Source organism: Ovis canadensis, chromosome 3 (genome assembly GCF_042477335.2).
Source record: "Ovis canadensis isolate MfBH-ARS-UI-01 breed Bighorn chromosome 3, ARS-UI_OviCan_v2, whole genome shotgun sequence".
NCBI classification, from domain to species: domain Eukaryota; kingdom Metazoa; phylum Chordata; class Mammalia; order Artiodactyla; family Bovidae; genus Ovis; species Ovis canadensis.
The window spans coordinates 528598-543305 of record NC_091247.1 but is presented as its reverse complement, the minus strand read 5'-3'; the positions used below and the strand labels follow the sequence as shown (position 1 = coordinate 543305).

The 14708-nt window shown below is 64.2% G+C and overlaps 1 protein-coding gene across 6 annotated transcripts; it reads right to left on the bottom strand.

Moving 5' to 3' along the window:
* Positions 1-4994: 4994 nt before the first annotated feature.
* On the bottom strand, positions 4995-14333 carry NSMF (NMDA receptor synaptonuclear signaling and neuronal migration factor). Of its 6 annotated transcripts, none has more exons than XM_069579663.1 (15): positions 14037-14333; positions 13566-13627; positions 12477-12977; positions 11242-11317; positions 10086-10154; positions 9191-9243; positions 8799-8888; positions 8150-8274; positions 7977-8060; positions 7132-7165; positions 6943-7013; positions 6713-6792; positions 6500-6602; positions 6255-6330; positions 4995-6111 (listed from the first exon to the last, which is right to left on the bottom strand). In XM_069579663.1, the coding sequence occupies exons 1-15, from the start codon at positions 14105-14107 to the stop codon at positions 6014-6016; spliced, it is 1593 nt and encodes a 530-aa protein (XP_069435764.1). In that variant the 5' UTR covers positions 14108-14333; the 3' UTR covers positions 4995-6013. The 6 variants fall into 6 exon arrangements, with proteins under 6 accessions (XP_069435764.1, XP_069435763.1, XP_069435759.1 ...); XM_069579662.1 differs by having other exon boundaries at positions 9179-9243; positions 14037-14330; XM_069579658.1 differs by having other exon boundaries at positions 9179-9243; positions 13762-14307.
* Between the last annotated feature and the right edge of the window lie 375 nt (positions 14334-14708).

Below are 14708 nucleotides of genomic sequence, written 5' to 3'. Positions count from 1 at the left end.
ATAAGAAGTCCTTGAAGTTTCCCTATTTGGGGGGAAAGTTCATCAGCTATTGCTTCATGCTCACTCCTGTTCCGTGCCTTCTCAAAGTGCTTATTTCTCTCCGTGCCGAGCGTGCCCCTGCTGGATCCACTGTTCTAAGACAGACTTCAGAAGGGAAATCCCTGAGAGCTCTGGCCTCCCCCTGTTACTTGAATGTGCCCTCCAGAGTTTTCCAACCTCTCTTCCAAGAGGGACATGATATCCAGGAAAGGTCCTCCCTGGCCCTGACTGACAAAAAGTCGCTGCATCCATTTACAAAAATGTGTTGATGACGCTTTTAGAGAGAAATCTTCATCACTGAGGGGAAGTGTGAAAATTAGCCAGCAGAAGCCTTGTTTACCGCGAGGCCAGAAGGGGGCGCTCTCAGCCCTACCGAGGGTCGGCCTCAGTCACGCCAGACCCTTGGCGACCCCCGGACCGGCGTCCGCTCCTCGGTCCATGGACTCTCCAGGCGGGAGAACTGGGGGGTGGGGGTGGGGGTGGACCTTGACCTTCCCGCCCAGGGAGCAAACCCAGGTCTCCTACACCGGAAGGTGGACTCTCTACCACCAGCGCCCGGGGAAGCCCCGAGGGCCTGCGGCGCAGCCTCGATAGCAGACCCCACTGGAGGGGGCAGACCTGCGCCCCAGGCGGGAGGGAGGTTTTCTCCCCGCCCGGCAACAGCTCAGCCAATGAGAGGCTGTTGCAGTGCGACCAATGGGAAGCCACCACACTTCCGGCTCCCGGCTTCCTCCAATGGGCTCTCTGTTTAGAACAGCCCTTCCAACCCCCATTCTCCTCTAGGAGAGAGCCGTCTCCCTTTTGTTCTCGGTTCTTGCTCCCCTTAGTTGGTCGTCTTGCATTCCAGTTATTTCCTGTTCCCAAATAAACCCACGTTGCTGATAACAACTTGCCGGGGTCCTGCCTTGGTGGATCCAGGGAAATCGAAGCGGGGACGGAGTCGGCGAAGAGAGATTGATTAGAAATTTAAAGAGAGATTAGGAAAGAATAATGTAGTGAAAAAATAGAGGAGAAAAGAGGCTGATATTCCTTGGTTTACACGGAAAGCTAATAAAGTCTCCAGACCAGGAACTTGCACCGTCTTCGTAGGCCACCGGCGCCCGCTCGAAAGCGGAGGGTGCCCCACCTTGGGCTCCCTCTCCCGCGGGTCTTAGAAGCCCGGGGAAATAAGTAGACACGGCGAGCCTCTGAGTTCCAAGGGAACAGCCTGAAAAAGAGAGGGAGGGAGAGGGAGAAACAGAGAGAGAGAGTCGACATGGGGGAGGCCAAGCTTGTGCAAAAAACCGCATAACGTCATTTTCAAAAGGTGCTCACGTGCCCTAAGTGTCACACAATGGAAGATGCAGGGTCCTGCAGGGGCAGCAGCCCTGACCCTTATCATAGCGATGCCAGGCTTTCCTTCTGCATGTCTTCCCGTACACAAAAGCTCTCCGGTGACTTACATTCTCTTCCGGCCAGGAGGCCTGGTAACACTTTATGGCTCTCTTCCTTAATGACTGTTACTCGCATTTCCCCTGAAGTGTTTTTCTTTAATCTGCATCCCCTTCGAAGCACTAAATAAAGTTACATCCCTGTAGAACAAAGGTGCAGTTGGTGATAACAAAGAAGGTACTTAACTCAAAGATCTATGGTGCTACTTGTTTTTCCTATATATCAACTATATCAACAAATAAAAGATATGAAAACTTGGCAGCAAGTATTGGCTCAACAATGAAGCCCTTAATCAGCCCTATTCTAATGGTTTTGACTCCTCAGAAGCCCCTACACTCCTAGCATGTTTTAAGCTTCCTGTGCCTCCCACGTGCACCGCTGTCGGAGTCCGGCCAAGCCTGTCAGGCAGGCTAGAAAGCCGTCAGAGGGGTCTGAGCTGAGACACTCCTCTCATATGCAGGAGACTGTCAACTGGAGCTCTACGTTAACTTTTTCCAGAGAAGGGTGGTCGGGGACAGGCCCCCTGTAATGTCAGAAGAATAGGTGGAAAACATAATGCAGTAAGGCAGGCAGATTCTGGTTTGGGGGGCAGATGCTCGAGAAAGTCCAGGGGGACCTCTGAGGCCTGATCCTGCATTGCGTTTTGTCAGGCCCCTTTCCTCACGACCTTTGCCATGGGCGGGATTCCCCATGCTGGCTCCCGGCAACAACAGGCTGTTTTATTATTTGAGCATCTGTACAGCAGCTCTTCCAAGTCTTCTGCAGATAAAGCCAACACCGCGGCTTCTCTTCACACCTGCTGGCAGCCTGTGTCTGCTGCTCAGGATCTTCATGGCTCTTCCCGTCTGTAATGTTTCGAGCACCCTCTATGAGACTGAGGTCTTATCTCTGGCCTGTGGAGAGTGCTGGGGATTCAGCCACACTCTCGGGGTGGGTCTGGGAGTGGGCTGGGCCGCTGCTGCAGGTGCTGGTTGGATCCAGCCCACACAGCCCCAGGAGCAAGGCCAGAGACTCATAAATACCTTTGCAGGTGGTTTCCCTGTGCTCTACAGATCCCTGGTTCCCACCCCCACCGACAGTTCCCTTCCCAGCCCTTGAGCCCTGATATACACAGCATGTCTAGTCCACGTGACAGTCTTCCTGGTTCTCTGTCAGACCTGGCCCAGTCTAGTGACCACTGCAAGGGCTGGGACCAACGGAGGGTGCCTCCCACTGTGGCTTTGATGATTGCCTTCCTAATCCTGATCTCTGTCTCCTCCCTGGGAATTCGTGTGAGACTCTGGACACAAACCTACTGAAGGACCTGTTGGCACAGCGTGTCCTTTCTGGGAGCAGGGCAGATGGTGGGTCTGAGTCTCATCCTGATGGTGATGGAAGGTTCTAAACAAGGCAAATGTGCTGCGGCTCCGTGCCCTGGGGCACACATCCAGAGCAGGGCATCGGGCGGGTGGGGGGCACTGTGTGGGGTTGTGGGGGTGAGTGTAGCCATGTGGGCTGGGGTGTGCACACTGCAAGGCTTGGAGAGGGCAGGAAGGCAGAGAGGGCAGGCCAGGGCCACCTCCGCCCATGCTGTCCCAGGAGGTGACGGCTGGACAGCAGGCCTGCCCGGGTAATTAAAAAGGCCCACGTGTCCCAGGAGGTGAGAGGAACACACCCCATCTGTGTGAGCTTGACCTCTTCAGTTTAAACGGAGAACATTCAGGCCTCTTGCAAGCCCAACCATCCTTCTCCCTCAAAACACCACTTGGGAATGGCGTGCTTCTAGGGCAGCCGTCCCCGAGACCTGGCCGGCCCCGTCGACGGCATGAGCTGCGGCACATGGACACCCATGCAGGAGGCCCCAGCGGGGGGTGCTGGCTCCATGTTCACCAGTGACGCTTTAAGAGCTACCGTCAGATTGCTTTCCAAGAAGTCTACAGCAATTAACATGATCTCCTCCCCACACAGTCACCAGCCCAGGGTGACTCAGACCCTTTAAAATGTTTGCAAAACCAGCAGGCAGGACACGTCTCTTTCCCTTCACTGGCTTTTTATAGGCCATTTGGTTTCTTTCTCTGTTAGCTGTCAGTGCAGCCCTCCACCCCCTTCCCCTATTGGCTTGTGTCTCTTTCTCTGTTAATATATAAACCCCTTCGCATGGGAAGGACCTTAATCTCCTGTGCACGCAGACTCAGCTGCCCACTTATGTTCAGCTCTTTGCAGTCCACATACGCTAGCCTGTCAGGCTCCTCTGTCCATGGAATTTTCCAGTCACGAAGGCTGGAGTGGGTTGCCATTTCCTACTCCGGGGGATCTTCCCAACCCAGGGATCGAACCCACATCTCCTGGCAGGCGGACTCCCACCGAGCCCCCAGGGGAGCCCTTACCTCTCCCCAGCGCCCCCTGGCGGCGGCTGCTCCCAGCTGAGGTGGGTGTGCAGAGGCTGCAGACCTGAGGTTGCTCCGGCACCCCTCACCCAGCCTGCCTCCAAGCCTGCCACCCACTGCCTGCTCTTTCCCCACAATGCTTTCCGTGTTTACCCCGCTTTGCTCCTGGGTGCCTTCTAGATTCGATGCCTCCTCCCCATCACGCTTCTGGTGGTTCTGTGTGTGAGGGAGGGAAGCTCGTGGACCAAATGCAAGACCTCAAGTCTTCCGAGGGCAGACCCTGCCCAGCCCTGATCCACCAGGCTGACCCTGAAGACTGTGGGCCAAGCCTACTTGCTGAAGCAGCCCAGATCGACTCCAGCATCCCCGTGGGAGGTCAGGAGAGGGGCGGGGCATGTGACAAAGCTTCTGGCAGCCCCGGGTCAGGTCTGCAGGCGACACAGCCATCGTGCCTCCTAAGCCTAGGGTGAGGTGGGCAGGTCGCACTGGAGGGCTATCCGCCTGGTCCCTTGCCCAGATTTTCATCTGGACGTGAGTTCTCCTGGCGACATCACCCGCTTCCGGCCCCCCAGCCTCCAGGTCCCTGGGGCTCCAGGCCTCCCAGCCCTCATTTGGGCCGCATGGGCAGCCTCCCACCCTCCCCAGCCCTTGGTAGCCCGGATGAACCCACCTGGCGCCCGCTGATCTGCCCACAGGCAACTGGACCAGGAGCCTCCAGGGAAGCCAGGCCTGGCTGGACCCAACAACATCCTGGTCACTGGGTACAGGGGGCACAGGGCACGCATGAGGGTGGCCAGCCGGCCCTGTGGTCACTTCCTGGGCTCCCCTTGTGGCCGCACTGCTGACCACGTGGCCCTCAGCTCTGTGTGCAGGGGTGAGGCAGAGGCTGTGGGGTGCAGTGTCCCTGTCCTCATCTGCAGACCACCCGTCCGCCGGCAGCCTCTCAAGGACCTCCTCTTTCCCAGTCTTTCTCAGAGCCCTGGGAGCCTCCTCCCTAGACCTCTTACGGAGCATGCCCTTGGTGGGGCAGGCCTAGCAGCCCCCGGCCCGGACTGAGGGGCAGGCGGCCACCGCAGCAACAAGCTCAGACCAGCAGGCCCAGAATCTTCTGGGTCCAGGGAGGCAGTGGATGGTGCTGACAGAGACCCACGCAGTGGCCGCAGCGGAGGGTCAGATTTAATGTCACTCTACGGGGTGTCGTACATTGTTCAGAGCCCGGCACGAGCCCCCACTCCCGACGGGGGGCACAGCCGGTGTCTCAGACCAGACTCTGCACAGGGGGGCCAGCCCCCGAGCGCCAGCTATGTACAAGGGCCCGCCCACTGGGCCACGGCAGGCTGTGTGTGCACAGCCCAGCTGCTGCCCCACCCTCGCTCAGGCCAAGCTGGGTCCAGGCCCCCATGCAGCAGGTGGCAAGGGTTTCCCCAGCCAGGACCCAGCCCTGGCAGGCCCCGCCAAGACCCCGGGCCCCTGCACCGGGAGAGGCCTTCAGAGCTCGGCCGCCAAAAGCTGAGCCGGACAGCAGCAGGGAGCCGGGTGGGTGCAGGGGGGCCGGGGAGCAGGCAGGGCCTGGCTCGACCCAGGGCACCCTCCGAGTGAAAGGAAGGCGTGTCCCCGCTGCCCCCGGTACCGCCGAGGGCCGGCGCCGCGGTCAGGGAAGCAGGGGCGAGGGCAGCGCAAGCAGAGACCGTCAGGCACTGGCCGGGCCGGAGCCAGGCCGGGCAGACGGCCGCCCTGGTGCTGGTGATCGGATACGGCAGGGCTGGGGAGCTGAGGCAGAGGGTCCTGGACACGCGTTGAGCCGGGTGATCTATGCCGTGACTAGTAACGTAGCACTTAACTAGTTAACTAGTAGCGCTGCTTCCCTTTGAATTGTCCCAGGGGTTGTAGAAAATTGCACTTATTTCTATGAACCTGCAGAGGCGCCGCCCCAGTGCTGAGCCTCCAGGCGAGGCCCGGGCAGCATCCGCCAGCCGCGGGGGCTCCTCCGGCGCGCGGGGACGGTGGCCGCTGAGACCCGCGGTGCCGTGAGGACCGGAGCCCTGGGAGGGAACCTGAGCGACGTCTGAGATGCCCTGAAGTGGCCGTGAAGACCGGGGCCCACGCGGCACTGGGCAGCTCGCAGCGGCCCAGCCTGGCGCCGGCCTGAGGGAGCGGCCGGGCGGCGGCCCCGCCCCTCACAGAACGTCCTCAAAGTCCAGCAGCTTCGAGTGCTGGCGGCTCTTCCACAGGCGGTACAGCCGGAAGTCGAAGTAGGTCTCGATCATCTGCTTCCCTGAGGCGGGAGGGGCGAGGGCGCGCTCAGCCCCGCCTCCGGGACCCCGCCCCGCCCCGCGCCCGCGGGGACACCACCCCCGAGGGCATGCCACCCACCCCCCCGAGGGCATGCCACCCCGCGGCGGGCAGCCCAGCGCTCACCTTGAGCCGACAGCTCCAGGGGCGACTCGAAGATGACCCTGTATGGAGTCATGAGGGTCCTGAGGTTGTGGAAGAGCTGAAAGGAGGGAGCGGGCTCTCAGGGCAGGCAGAGCAGGAGGGGGGCGGGGGGGGGGCGGGAAGTGGGGCTGGGGAGCAAGGAGCCCCAGGTAGTGAGGCCAGGCACGGGGATCTCTCTGGGAGAGCTGAGACGGAAAGGGAGTCTGCAGAGAAGTGGGGTGCTGTACCTTCTCCCCATTGGGGTTCCCCAGGACATAGCAGCCCATGACGTGGATGACGTTCGGCTCAGGGTTCACTTTGCTCATCAAGCGGCTCAACCGCTTCCAGAAGCTGGTGGGGAAGGGGTGGTCACAGGTGGCCTCCAGCCCAACCCCCAAGTGAGAAGGGGGCACGGCACCCCAGCAGACCCCGCCCCCTGCCCCCAGCCCCGCTCTGCTCACTGGATCATGTCCTCTTCCTTCTCCACTTTGGCGAAGGTGGCCACCTTGTTCTTGAGCAGATACAAGTGTCCTGGGCCCCCCTGTGAGTGTCTGCGGTTAGCGAGATGGGACTGCACGCTGGGGGGTGTCCAACCACTGTTCCACCAACACGTGCAGACGCAAACGTGCGCGTCCCTGCAGGCGGCACCCTCCGCCCCTGCCCTGCCCTCGGGAGGAAGGGCTGAGCCCACCTGGCAGAAAATCAGCATCTTCCAGATTTTGGCTCCCTTGTGGTAGATATTCAGCTTCTTCTCTATCTCCTCTGCGGAGGGAGGGGTGTGAGTGCTGCCCCCAACGTCTGTCTGCGGGCTCCCTCCCCCCGCCCCCCCGCCCCCCCGCCGCTGGGAGATCAGAAGGCAGAGGAGCCAGAGGGCACATACCCAGGATGTCCTCGAAGGTTGCATGCTCGTGGTCCTGGGGGAGACAAGACTCCAGATCAGAGCTCCTCTTGCACAGTGCCCGCCACTCGACCCGAGACGGGGCTGGGAGCACTCACGTAGAGGATGGGGATAGCGCCCCCACCTGACCCCAAGGTAGAGCTGGGAGCAGTCACACAGAGGAGGGGATAGCGCCCCCACCCGACCCCGAGACGGGGCTGGGAGCACTCACATAGAGGATGGGGATAGCACCCCCACCCGACCCCGAGACGGGGCTGGGAGCACTCACATAGAGGATGGGGATAGCGCCCCCACCCGACCCCGAGACGGGGCTGGGAGCACTCACATAGAGGATGGGGATAGCGCCCCCACCCGACCCCGAGACGGGGCTGGGAGCACTCACATAGAGGATGGGGATAGCGCCCCCACCCGACCCCGAGACGGGGCTGGGAGCACTCATGTAGAGGATGGGGATAGTGCCGCCACCTGACCCCGAGGTGGAGCTGGGAGCACTCACACAGAGGAGATAGTGCCCCCACCTGACCCCGAGACAGGGCTGGGAGCACTCACATAGAGGATGGGGACAGTGCCCCCCACTCAACCCAGCGATGGACCTGGGAGCACTCACACAGAGGATGGGGATAGTGCCCCCACCCGACCCCGAGATGGGCCTGGGAGAATCACATAGAGGGTGGGGATAGAGCCCACCCGACCCTGAAATGGGCCGGGAGCACTCACATAGAGGATGGGGACAGTGCCCCTCCACGCAACCCTGAGACAGGAGCACTCACGTAGAGGATGGGGATAGTGCCCCCACCCGACCCCGAGGTGGAGCTGGGAGCACTCACATAGAGGATGGGGATGATGGCGGGGTCGTCCCTGCGGATGATGGTGGGGATGTACTCAGCTTTGGGCACTTTGGAGGAGATGAGCTGCGGACAGGGGAGGCACTCAGGGCCCTGGCCGTCCTGGAGCCCCCACCCCAACCCCACCGCTGAGCAGTAGCTGCACCGGGCCTCACCATGACCTTGGGTGGCACGAAGCCCTCAGTGTCACAAGCTACGGCCTCCAGGCCCTTCTCAGTCTCCCAGTCCAGGTCCTCAAAAGCCTCGCCCAAGGTGCAATGGGAGCTCTGCAGGTCACTACCTGGAGGGCAGGACGTGCCACCAGGCTGAGGACCATCTGCAGTACCCGCCCTGGCTGCAACCCCAGAGATGGGCAGGGGACAGAGCCAGCAAGCCGGGTCCCAGAGGGTCCTCCAGGCCAGCGAGAGGCCCAGGGTGGGCAAGAGAGCCAAGCTGAGGGCAAGCGGGCTGCTGCCACCAGCTGGACGCTGCCTGGCAGGGAAGGCTGTGGGCCCTAGGGCAAGGCCAGTGGGAGCCGGGGGGCAAGTGTCAGCTCCAGCCCCGTGTGCCTGGCGTCTGGGCCAGGGAGAGATCAGGTACTGCAGGTCTCCGGCGTGAGGGGCACCAGGCTGGGTAGCCAGCGAGCCCTGGCCCTTAGCTACCCCTACCCAGAAGACTGGAGATGTCAGAGCGCCCCCCTCAGCCCGATAAACTGAGTCCAGCGTAAGCGCAGAAGCCTAGCCGTCCGGGTGCTGGAAGCGCGGGGCTGGGGGCCTAGGGGAGCCTCTGGGGAAGGTGGGCCGGCCTGCGGCGCCAGGCACCTACTGTCTCGGGAGTCGTGAGAGGTGTCGGCTTTCATGGGGGTGGGGTCGCTCCAGGACCGGCTGAAGCTCCGCTCGCGCCGCTCGGCGAACGCTGCAGTGAGAGCAGAGCCCGTTAGGGACACGGCCTGCAGCCACGCGAGGTAGCTGGGGCCGGGGGCTGGGCAGGACGCAGGCCAGTGGGGTCTGGAGCGTGCAGGATGCCGCTGCAACGCGGCGGGGAGGAGCGGGGCGGAGTCTGCGTGAAGGGGCGAGGCCCTGTCCTTTGGGCGGAGTCTGGGGGTGGGAAGGTGCCCGCGGGGGATACCCGCCTTGGGGGCGCAGAGAGCCGCACGCCAAGCCCCAGTCGGCCAAGAGCAGCGCCCCCCCACCCGTCCGCCTTACTCTGGGCCTTACTCTGGGCCTTCACCCGCCGGCTGCCGACCATGCGCAGGTGTTTGCGGAAGTTCCTAGGGGTGGAAGCACGGGGGTGCTGGTGAGGGCCGCCAGGAGGGGTGGGCGTGCTCCCCCCGGCTCCCCTCCCCGACTTCGTCCCTTTCTGTGAGGGGTGCCCTCCCGGCGCCCCCAGCTCTCTCACAGGCCAATCCCACCGGGTCCCTCTCCTCCCTGAACCTCCCGGCCTGTTGGCTGCCGGCACACAGGCAAGGCCATCTCGCTTCCTGCCGCCCCCACCCTCCTCCCAGGACAGCCCCCTTGGTGGCCCCGTGCACTTGTCCGCCCACCCCTGCTGCCCACCCTTCCCTCCCCTCCGGGCACCCAGGCACACCCCGACCACCCCCAGCCCCCTTCCCAACAAGTCAAGAGTTCCTGCTTCCTGTGCACGACCGCCAAGGCAGCAGGGCAGGCCCCATCGCGAGGGGGGGCTTGAGGCCAGCAGATGCCCCCACCCCTGATGCTGTGTCCTTAGGCCGCCTCAGAGGAAGGTCTCTTGAACCCCAAACTCTGCGTCCTGCCAAGGCCCCACTTGCAAGACAGACAGTCAAGCTTCCTGGACACACGTGAGCAGGGGTTAGGAGGGAAAGCCTGCCTGCTGATCCCACAGCTCTGGGCTTGAAGGGCCCAAGAAAGGCACGAGCGGGCCTGCTAGCTGCAGTTCAGCTCAGTGCGTCCCCAACATACAGGCCTGGGAGCTCAGGCCACGTGACCCCTCCTGCCTGCCGCGTCCCCAGAGCAGGGCCAGGCCAGTGGTCGCCACCGCCCTTCCCCATCAGGTCCGCTGGACTGGGGGGCCCAGGCTCGACCAGAACAGACGAGAGACAGACCCTGGTGGCGAGTGGCTGGCAGGCCCTACCTCTGGATTACAGACGCGGAATCATTCTCCCGTTTCCGGCGCTTCCTCTCCGCGTAGCCCCTGAACACCCTGGGAAACCGCCACGAGTCAGCACTGCCCTTGGCCGCAGGCGGGAGGGACAGAGACGTGGGGACGGAGGTTCGAGTGTGGGGCCCGCAGGCACCCAGGGCCCTGGGCCAGACAGAGGGTCCCAGCCTGCCTCGCCCTGTCCTCAGCCCAGCTCCCAGCAGGCCCTGGTGCAGCTCGGTGCTCGCCAGGACCCAGCATGCCCTCCTGGTCAAGGCCCAGGTCCCTGGCCTGCCCCAACCTACTTGGGGGTGGGAGAGTTCCCCAGGGACCACCACCATGCCCTCAGGCTCAAGGTCCTCCCGGTACTTACGAGATGCTGGAGTTGCAGCGGGAAATGGCAGCGTGAGGGAGAAGACACAGTGAGCAGAGACCCTCAGACCTCTGACCCCACGGGGCTAGTTTCCTTCTTGTCACTGACTCGAAGGGTCCCGCACAGGCACCCCAGGGTGCCCGCTATGCCACGGGCCAATCCTTGAAAGGGCAGCAGATGCTGAGGTCACAGTGGCCCAGGCCACCAGATGCTGCTCAGAGGCCTGACTGTGTGCCTTGTCTCTGCTGGGACCCGAAGCAGAGTGGCCCCCGTTCAGCCTGAGGGCGGCAGTGCACGCCCCAAGGCAGCTTGCAGGGAGCATCTTCAGAGCTGGGGACCCTGCAGCAGAGTGCCGCCCCGGAGGGAACTCCTCAACAGAACACCCAGCTGGGTGATGGTCAAGAGCACGCCCCCCAGGGGACTAAGCTGTGATCGCTTGCGGTGCGTGGAAATGCAAGGAGGCTGCTGTTTGGAGCGTGTGCAAGGGCAGAGCTGGGCAGCAGGCCGGGAGAAACACCCCTGCTGGTGACTGCATCAGCCGCAGCCCCCCACCCGCTCCCCAGGAGACGGCACCGCGCAAGCGACAGGGCAGTGGAGACAGGACGGGGTGGGGGTGGGGTACGAGCAGCCGGGCCGCCTTCCTGCAGGCTGACACTCAGGCAGAGCGGGCGGAACGGGGGCGCTCGGGAGCGGCCGCCCAGGTGGCTCCAGGCAGGAGCTCCTGAACAGCAGGAAGAGGCCCCGGCTTGGGCCCCGCGCACGGCAGAAACAACTCACGCTTGCATAGTTGTGGTTGCTGTCTGGAAACTGAAGAGGTTTTCCTTGGGGAACCAGGTATGGATAGGGACGTCATCTGGAAAGGCCAAGGGGGCAGTGACTAGGGTGGCTTAGGAGTTCCTGAGTCCTTCCCCACCTGCCTGGAGGGGGCCGGCGGGGCGGTGTTCCTGAGCACAGGATTCCCTAGACCTATCCCGGGGCAGTGGGGCTGGCGCCGGGCCAGCAGGCTCCAAGGCCCGCTCAGCTGTTCAAGCCGCAACAGCTCAGCGGCTTCGTGACGCTCGTCTTCACTTGGCTCTCCCCCTGCTGCCCACAGCGGACACGTGTTCCCCGGAAAGCACAGCCGGCCTCCACGGTGCCCAGGAAGAGCACTGACTCGTAGCCTTCCCACCAGAGGGGCGGGGCAGGGACCACGGCTGCAGGCTCTCCTGGGGCTCCAGGGCCTTCTCTGCCACCCAGACACTCTGGGGTCCATGTGGCCGGCCCTTCCCTCTCCCAGACCTTCCTGGTGGAGGCCCTCATCAGGCAGGGAGATTGACCCTTCCCAGGGGGCCCATACCCCCCAGACAGGGTTGGCGAAGGCCACTCTATTCTCTTCCCTGACCCTGTCCCAGAACCTGGCCTGTGTTCCTCAGAGGAGCACGAGGGCCTGGCGATGCCTGCACCCCTGGCCTGTGCCCTGATGCCCCACTGAGCTGCTGATTTGGAGGCTCCAGAGGTGCCCGGAGAGCACATGGCGGGTCTGCCAGGTAGGATTCTGCTCTTCTGGAAATGACGGGCTTGGAGCCCAGAAGCATGGGGCCACCTGAATGTCCCAGGCGGCTTCTTCCTGACAGCAGGCCTCCAGGGCTGCTCAGCCATGCGCACTGCTCGACAATCCTGGTGGGGAGCCCCACTAGCTGGCCAGGCCCCCTTGGTGAGCGGGAGTCTCACTGTGTGGGTGCCAGGGCAGGGACTGCCCCAGGACTCCCGGAAGGCAGCCCCACCTTTCCATTCAGCCAGGCTTGCTGCCTGTTCCACCCTTAAGACTCTCCCGGCCCCCTTGCTGGGGAGGAAGCACGCTTGGCATGACTTGGTGCCAGCAAGCCTGAAGCCAGCCGTGAAGCCCAGCTGGGCACGGGGTATGGTGGCAGGACGCCACCTGCGGGCGGTGCCTGGGGGGCCCTGCACTGTCTGGGCCTCCTGGCGCTTGCTGCTGCAGAGGAGGCTGCCCGGACCCCCAATCAGCCCCTCACCAGACACTCGGTCAACGCTGTACATCCTCTCCAGTTTCTTGCGGCGGCCGGGAGCCTCAGGCAGAGGCGGCTGGTCCACCCCAAAGGCCTGAGGAGCGGGGCTGGGGGCGAGCTGGGCGCATCCGGGACACTCCTTGGAGTCATGGCGGCTGCCCGTCCAGCTCTGGCAGGGCCTGCTGACGTCCTCGTGACTGCCTCCCGGGCTGGCGCGCAGGGTCTGGCTGTGGTGGTGGGGGCGCTGCTCCCGCTGCTGCCGCCCCTTCACCACAGCCAGCTCAATGGCCTCGGCCTCCGGGCCGGGCAGCAGGGCCGGCTCCCCTGAGATGGTGTACACGCGGGGCTGGGGGCCCTCGCCGGCCGGCTTCCCGCTGGCAGCCTCCTCCGGAAGGCTGCCCTCGTAGCGGCCGTTGGAGACGAGGGAGAGGCGGCGCTTGTTCTGAGGGGCCGGCTGCATCTCGGGGGACCCGTCCTGGCCAGAGTAGGCGTCAGCCAGCAGGTGGTCTGGGGGAGAGGCGCCAGGTGAGCTTGCAGCCTGCTGGTCCTGCCTCCCGTCTCCTGGTGCTCTGGAGGCAGGGAATGAACACCCAGCGGGTGCCTGGCCCGCTGACCAAACCCTGGGCCCTAACAACTTCACAAAAGGGCTTTCTGAGCTGTGCCATACCCCAGAGGTTCATACTTCACTTCCATCGGGGCCCCAAGCCCCTCTCCTGTGCGTGGCGGTGATGGGGGGGCAGGAACAGGCAGGCCACCTCCCAGCCTGCCACCGCACCCGTGTGCCCAGTGCCAGCTTCTCCCCTCCCCCCCACCAGCTGGCCCCCAGAGACACTGGTGCCAGCCCTGGGGGGTGCCAGGAGGCCTGTTGCCATGCCAACGGCCCAGGCTGGGTGGGTGCCATGGTGATGAGTGACTCGCAGCTCCTCCTGGGGCTCTGGGCCAGGGAGGGCAGGGGGGCGTGAGGAAGCCAGCCCAGCAGGGCGGTAGCTGCCCGCTCACAGCACACAGTGAGCAAGGGCTGTGTCTGCGGGGCAGGAGGCAGCACACCCTCCCCCAGACTGGCAGCTGTGGGTGGGCAGGGTCGCGTGCCCCTACCTGCGCCATTCCGGTTTTCGGGGTGACTCTGGGACAGGTACTCGCCAAACGCTCGGGCTGCTCTGAGGGGGTGGACAGCGGAGTGCGCCGTCAGGGCACACCGCCCACTCTGGCGCCCCCACCCCCCCCCACCCACGCCCTCTGCACCCGCAAGGGAGGGCTCAGGGGTCATCCCCAGCAAGCACTCCCATCCCACCTCAGACCGCCCAGGGCTGGCAGGTCGCAGCTCCGGGGACCCTTGGCGTCCCGGGCGTCTTGGCTGGACCTGCAGGCGGGGCCTGGGTCTGCTTTCCCTCCAGCCCCGGCCGCCCAGTGCGTGTTGGGGGTCGTGAGGTCGGGCACCTCGCCCACCGCAACCTCAGAAAGGGGAGCCGAACGGAGGTCGGGGCGGGCGCCGGCTACGCGCATGCTGCAGGGACGGGGACGGGGCGGGGGCGGCGCTGGCCCCGGAGGGCGGCCCGCCGCACTCACCGCACTTTGGCCGCCACCGAAGACATGGCCTCGCTTCTTAGCGCCCTCCTCCGGGAGGCGACGGCGCCCATGGTCGAGGCGGCGGCGCATCCCCAGGCCTCAGAGCGCGCCCCGCGCCCGCCGCCTCCGTCGAGGGTGCCGCGCCGCGCCGAGGACTGGGATCAGGATCGGGCTCGGGCTCTGGCTCGGGCTCTGGCTCGGGACCCGCATGGCAGCTCCGGGGCCCTCCACGCGCCCCGCCGCACCGGACTGAACGGCCAGGCCCGGGGGTGGCGCCCCGCCCACCGCGACGTCAGGGAGGTGGAAACCCCGCCCACCTGGCGTCAGAGCGGGGCGGGGCCCAGTGAAGCCCCACCCGCCCCGCCGGCAGTGGGCGGGGCTGGGACCAACCGCGGCTCTGCCCTCTCGGCTCTGCCTCCGGAGCCGGGAAACCGAGGCCTAAGGACCCCTGGGCACAGGGTCCCAGGCCCTCTGGTCAAGGGGCTCCCTGGTCTCGCAGACCCACGTGCCCCGCTCGGAGACCTGCAGGGACCGTGGACCCCAAAGTCAAAGGCTTGACAGATCTATTTTTTTGTACAAAAGGAGTCCCTGGCGCTATTTAATGATCTGAAAAGCCAAGTGCCCAGGTCATCTTAGGGAAAAATCTTGTGTGTACGAAGTAGGAACGCGACG